This window comes from Phodopus roborovskii, unplaced genomic scaffold (assembly GCF_943737965.1).
Source record: "Phodopus roborovskii unplaced genomic scaffold, PHOROB, whole genome shotgun sequence".
In the NCBI taxonomy this organism is placed as follows: Eukaryota; Metazoa; Chordata; class Mammalia; order Rodentia; family Cricetidae; genus Phodopus; species Phodopus roborovskii.
The window spans coordinates 16,116,808-16,132,358 of NW_026125281.1; the positions used below are offsets into that span (position 1 = coordinate 16,116,808).

General features: G+C 44.9%; 1 protein-coding gene across 2 annotated transcripts; it reads left to right on the forward strand.

Annotated features, from left to right (window-relative positions):
- The first annotated feature begins 1,479 nt into the window (after positions 1-1,479).
- Penk (proenkephalin) lies at positions 1,480-6,606 on the forward strand. Of its 2 annotated transcripts, none has more exons than XM_051197509.1 (3): positions 1,480-1,498; positions 2,205-2,345; positions 5,829-6,606. In XM_051197509.1, the coding sequence occupies exons 2-3, from the start codon at positions 2,208-2,210 to the stop codon at positions 6,498-6,500; spliced, it is 810 nt and encodes a 269-aa protein (XP_051053466.1). In that variant the 5' UTR covers positions 1,480-1,498; positions 2,205-2,207; the 3' UTR covers positions 6,501-6,606. The 2 variants fall into 2 exon arrangements, with proteins under 2 accessions (XP_051053466.1, XP_051053458.1); XM_051197501.1 differs by lacking the exon at positions 1,480-1,498 and adding an exon at positions 1,561-1,676.
- Positions 6,607-15,551: the final 8,945 nt, after the last annotated feature.

The window sequence follows — 15,551 nt, forward strand, 5'->3', positions numbered from 1 at the left end:
TGCAGGGGGGATAGATCGCAGGAGAGCGCCGCCCTCTAGCGACCAAAATGAGAGACGCATTTCAAATTGAGCCTCTGAGGAACGAAGTGCAGGCAAGAGCTGTGATGGTTGAAAATGGTGGTGGAGACTTTGCAAATAACTTGCATGATTGGGAAAGCCTTGAGATCCTCTTTTTATGAACTCTCGAACCGTTTATGATACCCTTCTAGGACGAAGGAAATAGGTAAAAACAATGGGTGAATTTTAAAAAGAGGATGCAAGGTAAACTAAAAGATCCAAAGGAGAGAGAGATAGTAGGTGGTTAAAAACAGCTTTTGGGGCCAGGTAGGTTAAGTGGATTTTGTCCATTATTTCAGTTGGTTCTGTCCTAACATCGCCCCTTCTCTCTCGTGTGCCGACATAATATCATGTTACCTCAGCTGCCTTTTTACAAAGAGAGATAAAGACAGATGGAGACGGACACAGAGACAGAGAGACCTTAGAGTAACATCTAGGCTTCCTTCCTAAGACCATCTACAGATCCGGGAAGTGAGGGATCAGCAGACTCACTTCCCGGAGCCCCAGCCTCCCTTCAGCATCCAGGTCCCTCCCCATGGAGCAAGACCCCAAGAAAAGGCGTTCCCTCCACACCAAACTCCTGACACACTGACATCACACCTCCCTGACCCTCCTCTTACTCATCAAACACCCCCAAAACACCCTGTGCAGCACATTGGCGACAGAAAGTCCTGGACCTGGAAGTCCGCCCAGGTAGTGTAGATTGATCCTTCCTGTGGTTCCTGGAGAACAAGCTTCCCAGAAGCTGTTTTTTGGTTTTTTGTCTGTTTGTTTTGGGGGGGCGGCGTCCTTTTTGTTTTGGGTTGGGGGGATTGTATGATTTTGTGTATCTGAGGTATTACTTCTGTGGCAGGAGACCTCACCGACCTAAAAGAGAAAGTTTTAAGATCCACCGAAAGTTCCAATTATTGATTTCTGTAACCACTAACTGAATGCCTACTGCGTGCACCTGACGCTGCTGGCGAGGAATTCGGGGCAGAGAGATGAAAAAGTACGACTCTCAGAGAGTTGTGCGGCGGACTTCCCTGCTGGACTCCTGGAGAGGAGGTGGGGGAAGGGGCAGGTTCCCCGAATCCCAAGTCCATCTGCCCTTTCAAACACGCCCACCCACGGTGCCACCGAAGTGATTCATGCAGGGAAAGCAGTTTGCCCTCCGTGCCCTCCCCAGAGTTCCTAGCTGCGCGCTGCGAAGGGGGGGGACCTCCGGCGCCCACTCGCACCCGCCACCCTCGGGGGCCGCGTGCTGCGGGGACGTCCCCTCCCGCCAGGCGTCGGCGCGGGCTGGCGTAGGGCCTGCGTCAGCTGCAGCCCGCCGGCGATTGGGGCGCGGGTGCCTCCTTCGGCTTGGGGCTAATTATAAAGTGGCTGTGGCCGCTGCCAACCTCCGGACAGCGAGGCAGGCTCAGAGCCCCGCATCCCAAGGACACCGAGGACCGCGACGGTGAGTCCCCGATCTGCCCCGCGCCTTGCACCAGCTCCCCGACGCTGTTGCTTCACACCTCTCTCTCTCTCTCTCTCTCTCTCTCTCTCTCTCTCTCTCTCTCTCTCTCTCTCTCCCTTGCAGAGAGACATCTAGGACCCGCTCCTCCAGCAGCCTGCTCCATTTGAACTGCGGCTACGTGAGTGAGTTTGCCCCCCCCCCAAGTCTCCTACACTGTGGTGACCATCACCTGTTTTTCCTAATTGCATGCGTTCGCCCCACTTTCTCGAGGTTCCTCTTTGCCATGCGGGGTCCGGGTCCTTATTCCCGGAGCGCCCGCTCGCTCCCGAGCTGTGATCTCCAGAGTTTTTTGCAGAATCTTGCCCTGGGCAACCAATGCCCAGGAAGACAGGACGCCCTCGAAAGAACAGCTGGGATGCCATCCGGAGGACAAGATGCCCCTGGGAAGATAGAATGCCCCCAGAAAGACAGGAAGCTCCCCACCCCCGGAAAGACAGAATGCCCCAGGAAGACAGTATGCCCTCGGGGAAGCCCCAGGAAAGCCGGAGCCACTCCGGACCAAGCCATCCCTGAGGAACCCTGGAATGTGTTGGGTTGTGGGCGGGGTCCAGGAAAGAGGGTCTCTGAAGATCTATCTCCACGACCCTCCTGGGGAATCTATCAGAGACAGGACAGGTCCCCAGAAGCGCGTTCTTCTCTCCTGCAGCCCATGGCGCGGTTCCTGAGACTTTGCACCTGGCTGCTGGCGCTTGGGTCCTGCCTCCTGGCTACAGTGCAGGCAGAATGCAGCCAGGACTGCGCCAAGTGCAGCTACCGCCTGGTGCGCCCCGGAGACATCAACTTCCTGGTGAGTTGAATTCTCGGTGAGGGGATGTCCTCGGTCATGCTCAGGCAGCCAGCCTTGCAAATATCTAGCTGTCACTCGCCCTGGAAGGTGCACAGCGCGAGCCTTTGGTGACCTGGGCGACCCTTCCAAAATGTTGATCCCTATCTGCTCTGTCTCCCAATTTTGGAACCAGCCTATCTGGGACCCTGCAGGGTTGAGGTATCCATCTCCACACAAACCAATTTTGTTTTGACTCTGGGGATGCTGGAACCCAAACGGGTCTTATCTGGGATATTACTTCATCTAGACTGACAGAAGTCGGCACCCCAACTTTAGAACCCAAGCAACGGGCCCTTCAAACAAACATCCTTCCTGCAAAGAAGGTAATTTTTGTTGTTAATGAGAGTGCCTCACCCCCACCCCTTTTTCTCTTCTTGGGCTTCCTTAGCCTGACTCTCTCCTCTCTGGATAGGAAAAAAGAAAGCAAGGTCTAAGGGAATTGCCAAGAAAGGACAGAAAGAACTCACTAATAGTCCCACGAGCAAGGGAAAACAGAATTCCCTTTTGCCTTGTCTGGACTGCACTTTTGTAGTAATGGCTAAAAATGACCCTTTGATTAGGCTGCGAGAAGAGCACAGGACAAACAGCCAGCGCCGGAGGAGCAGAAACCAGTCCAAAGACAGCCTGTCCCACGTAGGAGCCAGGGAAGACAAAATGGCTGTTCTCTTCGTCATAGTCCACAGGCTTCCCAATTATGAGTGGGGTCCACTGGGTCTGAATCCGTAGATTGGGGTTCCAGGGGCTTTGCTTTTACTCGCTCTCTCAATGGTCACTTGCCCTGTCTTTGAAATTCCTTCATAGCTCAACAGAGAGGGAGGCGTTAGATCAAACTGCCCAGCCTACACTTAGCCTTTCCAGGAGCTTCACATTTTTGAGAGGGTTGAAATGGAGAAGAAATAAGAGAGTCCGAAAATTCAAGATGATATTTCCAGTTGGATGCGTGTTTGCTTCACTTGAATCTCTTGATTGATGGTCTATTTCAGTTGATGTAGACTAAGTTGGCCTCAGAGAGATGAGCACTGTTGTGTATTTAAATTTAGAGGGGAAACTGTTCCATCTCCTGTAGTGGTGAGCTTGAGAGGTTTCCCTAAAATTTGTGTGAGTGCAAGTAAGAATCAACCTTGTGCATAATGGGCTTTCCACACAAGAGAATAAGAGATTAAAACTATACCGCGATGAAGATCACTGTCTAGCTCCCGGATTCTGAGCACAGCCATGGGTAATTTTTGGGCAGTCACTAGCATTTTATCTCTACCCTCTGCTTGATGAGCAGAGTATGAACTTAAGGAACTCAACACATATTGCAAGCTTCTCTAATGGTGATATGAATTGTAGACGTGTTTATGATCCTATCATGTGACCTCAATTAGTAGCAGATTTACTAAATTATATGATTTGGGAACTCAAATATACCTGGCATTTAACAATACCTATTCAAGCATATTTCACTCAGCAGATGGGCTCAGAAGTGATGCCCATCTTCCTTTTCTGTTGCTGAAGAGGCCCTTGTATGACAAGTAGCTGCCAGACAGTGGAGAAACTTCTGGTTTCTCTACTTCTCTCAACTGCTGCTCATCATTAACAGAATCGCTGGGGTGGGGGAGGGGTGCTGCTCTTTTCCCTGCTTTTCCTAGGAACAGTTTGTCCCTGTTATTGTAGCTCTCTGTCCTTATCTGTAGTGCAGATGATGGAGACCACATGCAGTAAGAACAGGTTAGGGAAAGCTGCTATCAGTTAAAACATCTTTTAGGAAGCCTTTGCAGGGGTAATTTGTTTTCTATCGTGGTGTACACTGAATGTTGCTGTTTTCTCACTGACAGGGAATTAGTTAATGCTTGAATGTTCTTAAAATTGCAGCTGTTCTGGAATTTTAGCTGGAACTCATGGGCAAAATGAAGTTGCCTAGCCAAAGGTACAAAATAAGTCAATAAATATTTCCCAAGTTTCCCATGAGATAGTGTAATGGGCACAGAAATGAGAGGCTGCCTTGACAGTTATCTGGAAGGTATCATTTCATGTGCTCTCCATCAGAGCACTCGGGGAATGGTAAGTGCCTCTGACACTACATCAATGACATTCATTTTTGGACATAATTTTTTAGAGTGGGAATCGTATTGCCATCTGTACATCTTAACCTTTTAATGATGTTTTGAGTCTTTAATCATAGAGTTTCAAGAATAAAATGAGTTATTTTAATTAGCTCCTCTTTAACTTTTACATACACATTTATATTTAATTTTCTTAGACACAAAATTAAAATAACCATTAAAAGTTGGTTAACTATCTTTCCAGGAGATTTTTTGTTGCATGAATAAAAGGCTTTCATGGTGAAAATAATGTGTGTATTTAAATATGAATACATCAATTTTTAAATGCCAACAACAGGTCTGGATTTCCTGTCTAAATCAAGGGCTGTGGCCTGGTGCCTATAGGGTCTTTTAGAAGGTGGTGAAGTCCCCTGAAATGCTTAGGAACATTATAGGATATTGTAATGAAATCAATATTCATGTTGTTTTCACTGTAGGCAAGCAATTGAATAGAAAAGTGCCTGAACAAGGTCCATTTAAGATGTATAGCCTAAAACTGACTATGGCTTGGGTTTAATTGATCAATAATAAGAAAGCAGTAACAATATACTGCTAATTCTTCCTTTACTAAAGAATATGACTATATTGGAAATAACTGTTTTATACACCAATGACTTCATCTTAAGAAAATAATATGAATAATCTGTGAATTTGCATCCAGGTAACTAACAGCATTTGGTACAAAATGATGCAATCTGTTTCAATCAGCCACAAGGCAGCAAGACGGTTGGGGCAGGGAGAAAGAAAGGTCAAAACATCTGATATATTAGCCAGTCAAGTAACTCACATCAAATAAGTGTGGAATAGTGTTTTGAATGGCTTTCTCGATAAACTTATTTTGGAATTGCAGTTGTTTTATTTCTTTAAAGGTAGAAAGTATTTGCAGGGAGACTAAGATAGTGACAGGGGCACTTATTAATAAATCTCATAAGGCTCATTAATAAGATTGTCTTTATAAGACAGGGACATAGAGGTAATTTTTAGGAAATGTCCCTAATCAAGTAAATAAAAGTTCCTCCCTTTGGGCTCCAAAAGCATCAGACAAAACTGCATCTTCAATAGGAAACAGTGTGGCAAGACTGGGTTCTGAAGGCAGCCATTTGTGGTAAACTCGGGGATCCCTTGGAGTCCTGGGCTGGTGCAGCATACCCAGCAAGATCTCCAGCAAGACGTTCTTACCCACTTACTTCCTTTTCCATGCTCCCCGGTCCATTGCTTGTTCAGTGTGAGAGAAAGCTATGATGAGAGCATAGAAACAGCCTTTCTCTGTGACAGTGTGTGTACTAAGGCAAACAACTATGGTCCATCATTGCCTCAGAAGGGTCTCTTTTGGTCATGACTCTCCTTGTCTTCCCAGGCTTGCACACTGGAATGTGAAGGACAGCTACCTTCTCTCAAAATCTGGGAGACCTGCAAGGATCTCCTGCAGGTGTCCAAGCCTGAGTTCCCTTGGGATAGCATCGACATGTTCAAAGACGGCGGCAAACAGGATGAGAGCCACTTGCTAGCCAAGAAGTACGGAGGGTTCATGAAAAGGTATGGGGGCTTCATGAAGAAGGTGGATGAGCTTTATCCTGTGGAACCAGAAGAAATGAATGGAGGTGAGATCCTTGCCAAGAGGTATGGCGGCTTCATGAAGAAGGATGCAGATGAGGGCGACACCCTGGCCAACTCCTCCGACCTGCTGCTGAAAGAGCTCCTAGGAGCAGGCGACAGCCGCGCACGAGAAAGCCACCACCCTGAAAGCAATGACAACGATGATGACAACGTGAGCAAGAGGTATGGCGGCTTCATGAAAGGCCTCAAAAGAAGCCCGCAGCTGGAAGACGACGCGAAGGAGCTGCAGAAGCGCTATGGGGGCTTCATGAGAAGGGTGGGCCGCCCAGAGTGGTGGATGGACTACCAGAAGAGATACGGAGGCTTCCTGAAGCGCTTTGCTGAGTCTCTGCCCTCCGATGAAGAAGGGGAAAGCTACTCCAAAGAAATTCCCGAGATAGAAAAAAGATATGGGGGATTCATGCGATTTTAAAGCCCTTTCCCAGAAGTGACCCCAGGTACCCACCAGCCTGCTCCATCCCCAATGAGCAACTGCCTCATCCACCGTGTTTGTTGTCACTTGCTGCTTGTACCTTTACCCTTGTAGTCTGGATAACTACACTGCCCGGGAGCTGTGATGTGTGGGCTCTGCGTTCTTTGGAGTCTTGGGGCTCAGTACTGGCCTGTTGCAGCTATCCCATTACCATGTTGTAAGTTTCTGTTACCTCATCCCTTACTTTTGGCAAAAAAAAAGTCAATAAATGCGTACTTGTATATACATATAATAAAGCCATTATCCCGACTGCACAATGTTCTTGTGAGAAGTGGCTGTCATTTGTCGTCTGTGGGTGCTCACAGTAAAGACTAGACTTAGAGACAGTGTTCTCTATCACCTGCTATGACAGAATAGTCGCTGGCCTCTTTCTCCTGAGCCAGGCTACAAAACAGGTTTTATTTAACTGTTTGTATGTAAACTCTTAAATGAGTAAGTGCAATGACAATTTGGCCCTTCCTGTTTTATACATACAGAGAGTGGAGGGCACAATGGCTAAGTACTCGATCTAAATTTGCTCAGGAGTTGAAACAGGAGCGAGATTAACGCCTTTTCCTCATCTCCCATCCAGGATTCCGGCAAGAACAGGAAGGGCTTCGAACTTTGATCTTGTTCATCATTGCACACCCTTCACCGTGACTGTAGTAGACTCTAATAGCTGATGAGTGAGTGAATGACATGGATAAACTAATTCGCTTGGTAGTCAGACAATCCAGAAGGGGTACTAAGACTGTGTTATTATATGAATTCTCAAAACACAAGGGGCTGGTGAATATACCACATTAACAAAGTGTTTGAGGCATTATTCAGACATAAAAACTACAACAGTTTTTCACTTTCCTAGTTGAAACTACAGGCAGCACTACCCACCCACTCACTTCCCCGGATCCCTCACCAACCCTTACCCTTTAGAAAATCAGGTTACATTGCAATAGAGTAGAGGCTGGGCCCCTGGTCTGCAGTCCACAGGCTTCTCAAGCAGAATTCTCAGTTCCAGCCTGAGTGGTCTATCGGACAAGGCAGCCCCACTGAACCTGGGAGCCCATCCCAAAGTCTAGCCCTATGGAGACTTGGGAACATCCTGTTTCTCCTGATCAGTTCAGTGTGTCACAGGTCCCCAGCCTCAAGGATCACTGCCCCAGAGACCCTTTTAATCAACATTCTAACTTTGTCTTCCATGAAGAGCCCTGAGAACTTTGCATTTTGAATGAGAAGTAAGTAGTAGAAGTAGGAAAGGGCTGCCGGCCCTGGAGATCTGCACCAGAAACAAAGGATGCTGTGGGTACCCAGCATCCTTTCAGGCAGCGGCCGGTGCCTCCCTTGGGAAAGTCCACTTCATACTGGCAGATGTTTCCAACAAAATGTTAAACTTAGGTTTTCATAATAATGCCTAATGTCTCTTTCTATGTATTATTGGCAACTGGCCCCATTTAAAACATGCACCACATGTGTTGGCACACACCTGTAATCCTAACCCTTTCCAGGCTGAGACAGGAGCAGTACAGGGTTATCAGCAGCTTGGGAAACATGGCATAAATTCCAGGTCAGTCTGAGATGACAGCTACATCAGATAAGGTGTGAATCAAAACAAAAACATTGAGTCAAACAAAACACAGGATTAGATTCAAAAGATGTGGAAGCTAATATTTTGAAACAACAACAACAACAACAAAAAAAGATAAATCAATTCTTTCCCTTGGAGCAAAGCATTCGAGCCCTTGAAATCAAGAATCTGGAAGTAGGGGCCTCTGCCTTCTGCCCTCCTCGCAGTATATTATTCTAGGAGAATGCACTATGTATGTCTGCATGCATTATGATCTGTCTGAGAAACCAGCACAGGGCATGATTGGATAGGCTATTTTTCAGGCACATCCAAGAAGCCTTTCTTTCTTTTTTGTGGGCGTACTGTAAAAGTGGGGCCAAAATGCTATTAACATACAGCAATAGACGGCTGTCTGCCACTCCATTTCATCCCTTTTCTCCTGTGACAAGGATCACACAATGTCTGCGATGGAATAGTTTTCCAGACTGGTAGAGAACCAGGAACTTCAAAAGTCCTTGGAAGCTGCTGGGGGAGGGGGGGTAACAGAGCAGAGGGACAGAAAAGGGTGGTGGAGGAAATGGATTGTTCTTTTTACATCTAGATGGCAGGGCTCCAAGCCCAGGAGAAATATCCCATGGTACATCCTCCTTGGCCTAGGACTGATAACTCCAGGGCATCTTCTAGGCCTCCCTCCATGCCCAGACATCCGCTGTGTTTCCCACCATCCAACCTACAGTTTCATCACTAGAATTTTGCTTTAACTTTAAAGGCCTCGATATTTTCAAATGCTCTGTTTAAAATCTGAGGAGCTGATGCCTAAGACCACCTTGGACACTGTCAGTGCAGATATCTGGGCTCCAACTGTGCCCTCAGCATGTGTTTAGCAATAAGCACAAGGACTAGAGGAGGATTTAAAATTAACCCAAGCCTCTGCTGCCTTAAGGGGGCTCAGTGAAGGCAGGCAAAGAGGAATGAAGATCATGTCACCTGTAGAGGGCGCTGCTGCTCCATCTGCTCCTTTGCTGAGCTGTTTCTTCTCTCATTCCCACTCACCTGCATTTGCACAGCTCCACCCTGCAGCCTGGGGGTTCCTTCTGAAAGTGTGAGCACAGAGAACTGGCTGGCCTACATAGAAATCCCATGCAGCTACAGGACTGAGGCATGCTTGCCTAACATTCTCCCTTGTCCTTCACTAGGTTTTGCGTGGTGCACTGGTCAAAGAAAGACAGAGAGGGTGTGTGTGATGTGCAGGGTCATTTTTGCTATGAACTGGAAGCTGTTCTAACTTTTGTCCAAAAACAAGGGGCATAAATACTCTGAGCCTTTCGATGACATGGACTTAGAGAAGATGGCAACAGTCCCTTGCTTCTGATATTAGCATTTGCCATTTTTCCCTGAAGTTTATACAGCACCCACACAAATCAATGTATTCATTCATTAACCAAATGAACAAAGCCTGCTACACAATTAACTGGTGGAAGAGAGCTCCTGGACCAAAAGAAGAGGATGTCCATCGCTTGTGGGCTCTGGAGAGGCCATGTATCATGTGGAAGTGTATGGGGAGGTAGGAAGCAGAAAGGCAAAGACCAGAGTCCTGTGCCCCACATCAATGACCTGACTCCAACATGACCTCCTACCGATGCTACCACCTCCCAGTGGAGCCAGAGGCCAAGTCCTTAACACAAGAACCACCACGGGGCACTCCACATCCATATTAAGTCACATGCCCATGAGCCACTATCATGGCAGCAAGCTGAAATTCCAACCACTGCTCCAAACTCTTCTGAAGGCCCCTTCTGAGGACTAGCTCCTCATTTCTCACCCAGACTCCAAACCCAAAGATTAATTCATCTATTTTAAACTTCATGTGAATTGGATCTATTAGATCCAAACTGCCCAGAGCCGTGGTTTATCATCTTTATTGCCACATGTTAGTTCCCCACAGTAGGACAACTCCTCAGCTGCACTTCCCTTCTGACCTGGGGCTTAACTTTCAAAGTCTGACCTCTGTATTTCCACAAATACACATGTGCGTGTCTCTTCACACACGTTTCTTTTCCATATATAAAACAGCACCCGGTTGTCCTGATCATGTACTTTGCAAATGTTCGGATGCTGATCATAGTGGCGATATTTTTGGGGGGGAGGAGGGGGTATGCACATGCTCGACCAAGCTTCCAGTTAGACTCCTGCTTGTACTGGTACAGCACATGGTTAGTTTTTCATCAATTCAACCATTCTGCTTTAGTTTATACTTTCCTTTCTACAAATGAGGTCAAGTCGTTTTGTGTTCCCAACGATTTGGATATGCATATATTTCTCTGGATGCACATCTGGCTACTGTGCATCTGATTTAGTGTAAGCCTGGATTGTGCTATGTTGATTAGGCTGGTCTCAAATTCACAGAAATCCATCTGCTGCTATTTCCAGAGTGTTACAATGAAAGGTGTGCTTGGCCTGAAATTTTTGGTTTGTTTGTTGTTTGTTTGTTTCTAAAACAACACCCTGTAATTATTGTCATCCCTCCGTTGCCATGATTGTGGTCTCATGGCACTCACTCCATTCAGTGTCCTCCCCATGCTTCTTCCAATACCATCTGTCTTATCCACCTGGGTGGGAAGTTTGTGTAACACGGCCCTCTCCAATTTGGGTGGCTTTTGGCTCCTTGTGATGAGGAGACCTGAGAAGATCCTCCCAAAACGCTCACAGCAAGGTGAGGGAGCACAGGCCATTCCGATGCATTGTGGGCTTCACATGCTTGGAAGGCAGAGTCATTTCCAGGAACCATTTCCTGGGCCTGAAGTGGAGCACCATATCCCTCACTGGGCTCCAGCCCGTTGCCTCGCTCACCCTGTGGGGTGAAGGCTCTCATTAACTGTTCCCTGGTGACTCCTGGAGGGAAGCTGGGGACTGCCTTCACTTACACACCAGTCTAGAAAGCAAGCTGGAAGGGAGTTCCAGACAAACTGAAAGAGCCAGCCTTCCAGAAGTGGAGTCCATGGCTCGACAGGGCCAACTATCTGGGGATGCACTCCCTGTGGTACAAGTCTAAGAGGAGCAAGACCCGAAGCTCCCTCAGCACTGCAGAGCAAAAGAAGAGAGGGCAGGCCAGGAGGGAGACCTCCAGTTTGAAACCAGCAAGGTGGTAGAAGCCTGTGTGGTTGCTAAGGAATTGGCTGCAGGGGATTAGGTGAAGTTGGTGTTGGCAACGGAAAACTTATTCAACTTTTTTTTCCTTTTTACTACACAAATCATTCATCAGATAACTATGGCAAGTGCAATGTACCCAGGAGGTAAACATGAAAATGAATGACCATTCAAGCCTGCTTGCTTACAACTTACCTTCTGCACATGTGAGCAGATTCAGCTGTTGCAGAACCCTAAGTGCTGAGCTTGCTCTTCGGAGAGGCATCTTCCTTTCAGGATAGCTCAGGGTTAAAGGCAACATCCCTCTTCCATCTCTCCTTCCATAGCAGCAGCTGCCCTAACAGTTCAGCATTTAAATACATTTAAGCAGGTAAATAAAGTACAAAACAAAGACATACAATGTCTTAGTTCTTAACATGAATAAATAGTTAGCCCCCTACTAGTCTGTCATTTTTTTCACTTAGTAGACTAGCAATGTTTTCTATATCAGGAAGTAAGACCTGGCCTGATGCTAACCATTGCTTCAATATTGGGTAGCACGCATTATTCCTTCTAACAACTTTGCCAGTGAACAACCATATTATAAACGATATTTAAAAAAATATCCTTTATATCTTTTTAGTTTTTTGAGACAGTGTTTCTCTGTATAACTTTGGAACCTGTCCTGAAATTCACTCTGCTGACAAGGCTGGCCTAGAACTCACAGAGATCCTCCTGCCTCTACTTCCCTAGTGCTGGAATTAGAATTAAAGGTATGTGCCACCACCACCCAGCTTCAACAAATATTCTTATGCATAACCAGTTGTGCCCAACATTTGACATTGTAACATGTTGTCATCTACAAATTTCATATTCAAGAACCATATAATTAAGTCACTAAAAATAGAAAAATCCCAGAAGATTCACATAACCTTTTTTCTTTCTTTTATTTAAAATAGTTTTTTTTATACACTATGTTCTGATTATGATTTCCCCTCCCCCACTTCCTCACAAATCCCCACCACCTGCCCTCCCATTTGGAATCCACACCCTTTCTTTCTCTCATTAGAAAAAAAAACAGACATCTCATAACATTTTAAGTTGATGGTTTTGTGTTGGAGCCACATTCATAGCTGTCGTTAGCTACCTATGGATTGAACACACCTTTGTGTGTGCCGTGTGTATGTGTGTATGTGTGTGTGTGTGTGTGTTAGTCATGACAAAATTCTATAGGATTAACTCCTGAAAGTAGACTGTGCATATATTTTAGTATATGTTATACACAGAATACTTAAACTATCACACATAGCTTCTAAACTTCCCAGTGACTCACATTCCCAGCTGCAGTATTGTGTCCTGTCCTCATGTTCCCACGGTGTTAAGTAATGCTGTTCAAGAGCCCTAGTGATGGGAAACGTTGTACAATTTGATCGGAATTTAAAACCACTAAGTCAAAGCATTTCACATCCTATCCGTCAGGCACTGCGAATTGACGGTGCTAGCAAAGCCATTTCTGACTTCAGTTCCAGAGACTGAGCAGCAGCATCTATGCGCCCACCTTCCCTGCGAGGGTCACAAATTACAGCTCCTACAGGACATGGTCATTACCTGATCATGTATGTATTACTGTTGCTTTGCCATCATGATGCTGCTTTGTTTGGAGGTTGTGTTTCAATGCGGAAGATCAATTTGGTGATTTATGCAAACATACTCTGCCTGCTATGGGTGTTCAACAAGTATCATTGCGAGCAAATGTTACCACCCAGATTCATAACAAAGAAATGTAAACTGTTTTGATTTAAGAGACATAGTCCTATACAGAAAGAATGAAGCGTGAATGACGAGTTACAGCACACAAACATAAGGGGCTTCCTTCACTTCTGTGACAACTGAGGTCAATTAGCAAAGTCTCTCTCGTTTTTGGGAAGAGGATAAAAAGTGTCATGGCTGGCTGATGGAGTCAACACTGTCATCTGGGTGGTGACGTCAATGCTGGGCATCTAAATGATGGTGACGGAAGCCACAGGTGCAGCTAAAGATGCAGGCTCTGCCAGGCATGCTCACCCTCCTGTCAGTGGGCTGAATGCACCCTGGGATGGTTATAAGTGAGACACCTTTCTTAAGACATTATAAGGTGAGTATTTTGAGAGTTTTTAATTGCATTTTGTAGTTCTCAAGTGTGAACTCTGTAGACAACAATACTGTGTTGCAATGTAGAAAGGTTGGACACGACTGTAGGCCAAGCCACCTACAAATATTGGCCCTAGGTTTGCAATAGCACCAACAGCATTATGGAACTCGGACCCCCAGAAGTAGAGTAAAAGCTGTTTCTGAACCACAATTGCAAAACTACTGAAGGAGTAACAGGAGGGGGAGGCAAATACTGCTTCGTACAAGAAGGGCTATGAAACACTGAAATGCATAAGAACAAATACTGAGAGAGACGGGCAAAAACTTGGCAGTAGCCTGACTCCTGACAAGGGGCAAATACAAAACAGTATGAAAGTGATTTTCTATGTTGTCGAAGACACGAAGACAGGAATGCCTTCCATTTAAAGAGGGGATGAGAAATTATGAAATACATTAGCCTCTTGGAACATACCTAGTGGCGTGTGTATAATTAATGCGAGACTTCTATTTCATGTCCTCTGCCCTCTGTTACACAGATCTTGGCATGCACTTTACTTATCGTCATGAGGCTTACAAAAAAAATTTTGTGGGGCAAGGTGTGGCCAGGAGCATATTCTACTGTAGTGTTCCATCGCTCAACCTGCGGCCTGAAGCCCTCACTCCAGCACCAGAGGAACTTTTCCACTAAATAATTCTTCTTCAAATGTGAAAAGAAGTTTTAGTGTTAAATGAGATGCACATTAGACATTAGAGAATCAGATTAAACAGGGTTTCATTTCTTTGTTATTATTGCATATGTGGGTGGGTAATGGTGCCATTTGGTGCAGATAGAAGGCAAAGGACAAGTTTGTGGGTTCTGTTCCCTCTGTAGATTAAACTTAGGCCATTAGGTTTCTGCAGCACATAATTTTACCCATTGAACCAAACCACCAGCCCCCTAAACAGAACAAATTTTAGCTAGATATAGCTAAAGATTTTATTGATTCATAGCAAATTGATGATAAAACAATTGAAAATAAAACAATGATTTTTATCAAGGAAAAGTTATGATGATACTATCATGGCGTTATGAAATGTAAGCATGACAAGTACCCACAAACCAGTAAACTGATAAATAAAATGAAGCATACCCCAAAATATAAAACCATTCATCAATAAAAGGAGGAAATGCTCATGCATGTTGCAACAGGAATGAACTTTGAATGTGCTCTGCCGCATAGAAGTGAAGCAAAAAAGCCATATGATTTATGACAAAATTTCCATAAAATATCTACTTTCTTCCTTATTACTCAGTGAATCACCTATCCACTAGAGTATGTAAATATGTAAATGGAAAGAATGGATTGGTATTTGCTGAAGTTGGCAGACCAAAAGATGGAGAGTAATAAATAGTGGCAATGCTGCATTTGTAAGGCATGATCATTAATGATTACACCACATTTGGAGGGATGATCACATGGTCTTTAGTTACCTACTAGTGGTGGTAGCTGCTCAAGTTGGTGAATATACTATAAATGCTGAGCACATTTTTAAAAGAATGAATATTATAGTATGCCAACAACATCTTTAAAAAAAACTTTTTTAAAAGTATCTCCTGAAATTTATCTGGTACTGAAGACAGAATTAATTTAAAAATAACAAATATACTCATGTAAGCTGCTTACATGAGTAAATCCACATCTGAACCGACACAATCAGGAAACAGAAAATCTGAGAACTTGCTCCTGTAAATGATAAGTTGTCTATACAGAGATAAAAGTTAGACAGACTGCAAGATCTGGGTCAGATGTAACATGCTACTGCCTTTTAAGGATGGGACAAATGAGGAAGGGGTGGCCAGTCAAAACCAAATCATACAGCCACATAAACTAGTACTTAACAGTCTGGAATGGACATATTTTGAGCAACACAAATATTAAGAAAATAAGCCCTTTTGGGAAGACATAGTAAAATAATAATTCAGCACAAAACTTGTGACGGGAGAAGAGAAAAAGGTAAGAGGAAAGAAGTAAGATAAATCTGAAAGCTGGAAAACAAACAACAAAAAGTAAGGGTCAGCATAGGACTCTAGGATGTATTATCTTGTTCCAGGAGCATCAATATAAATGTTCACTGACTGTTCCAAAAAAATTACACATACTTCAAATCAAAATTCCATATAAAAATAGGAGAGAAGCAGGCAATTGGTGGGT

Coding starts and splice junctions, on each gene's coding strand:
- Penk (XM_051197509.1), top strand. CDS start 2,208: ATGGCGCGGTTCCTGAGACTTTGCACCTGGCTGCTGGCGCTTGGGTCC. Junction 2,346..5,828: donor CCGGAGACATCAACTTCCTG/GTGAGTTGAATT, acceptor TTGTCTTCCCAG/GCTTGCACACTGGAATGTGA.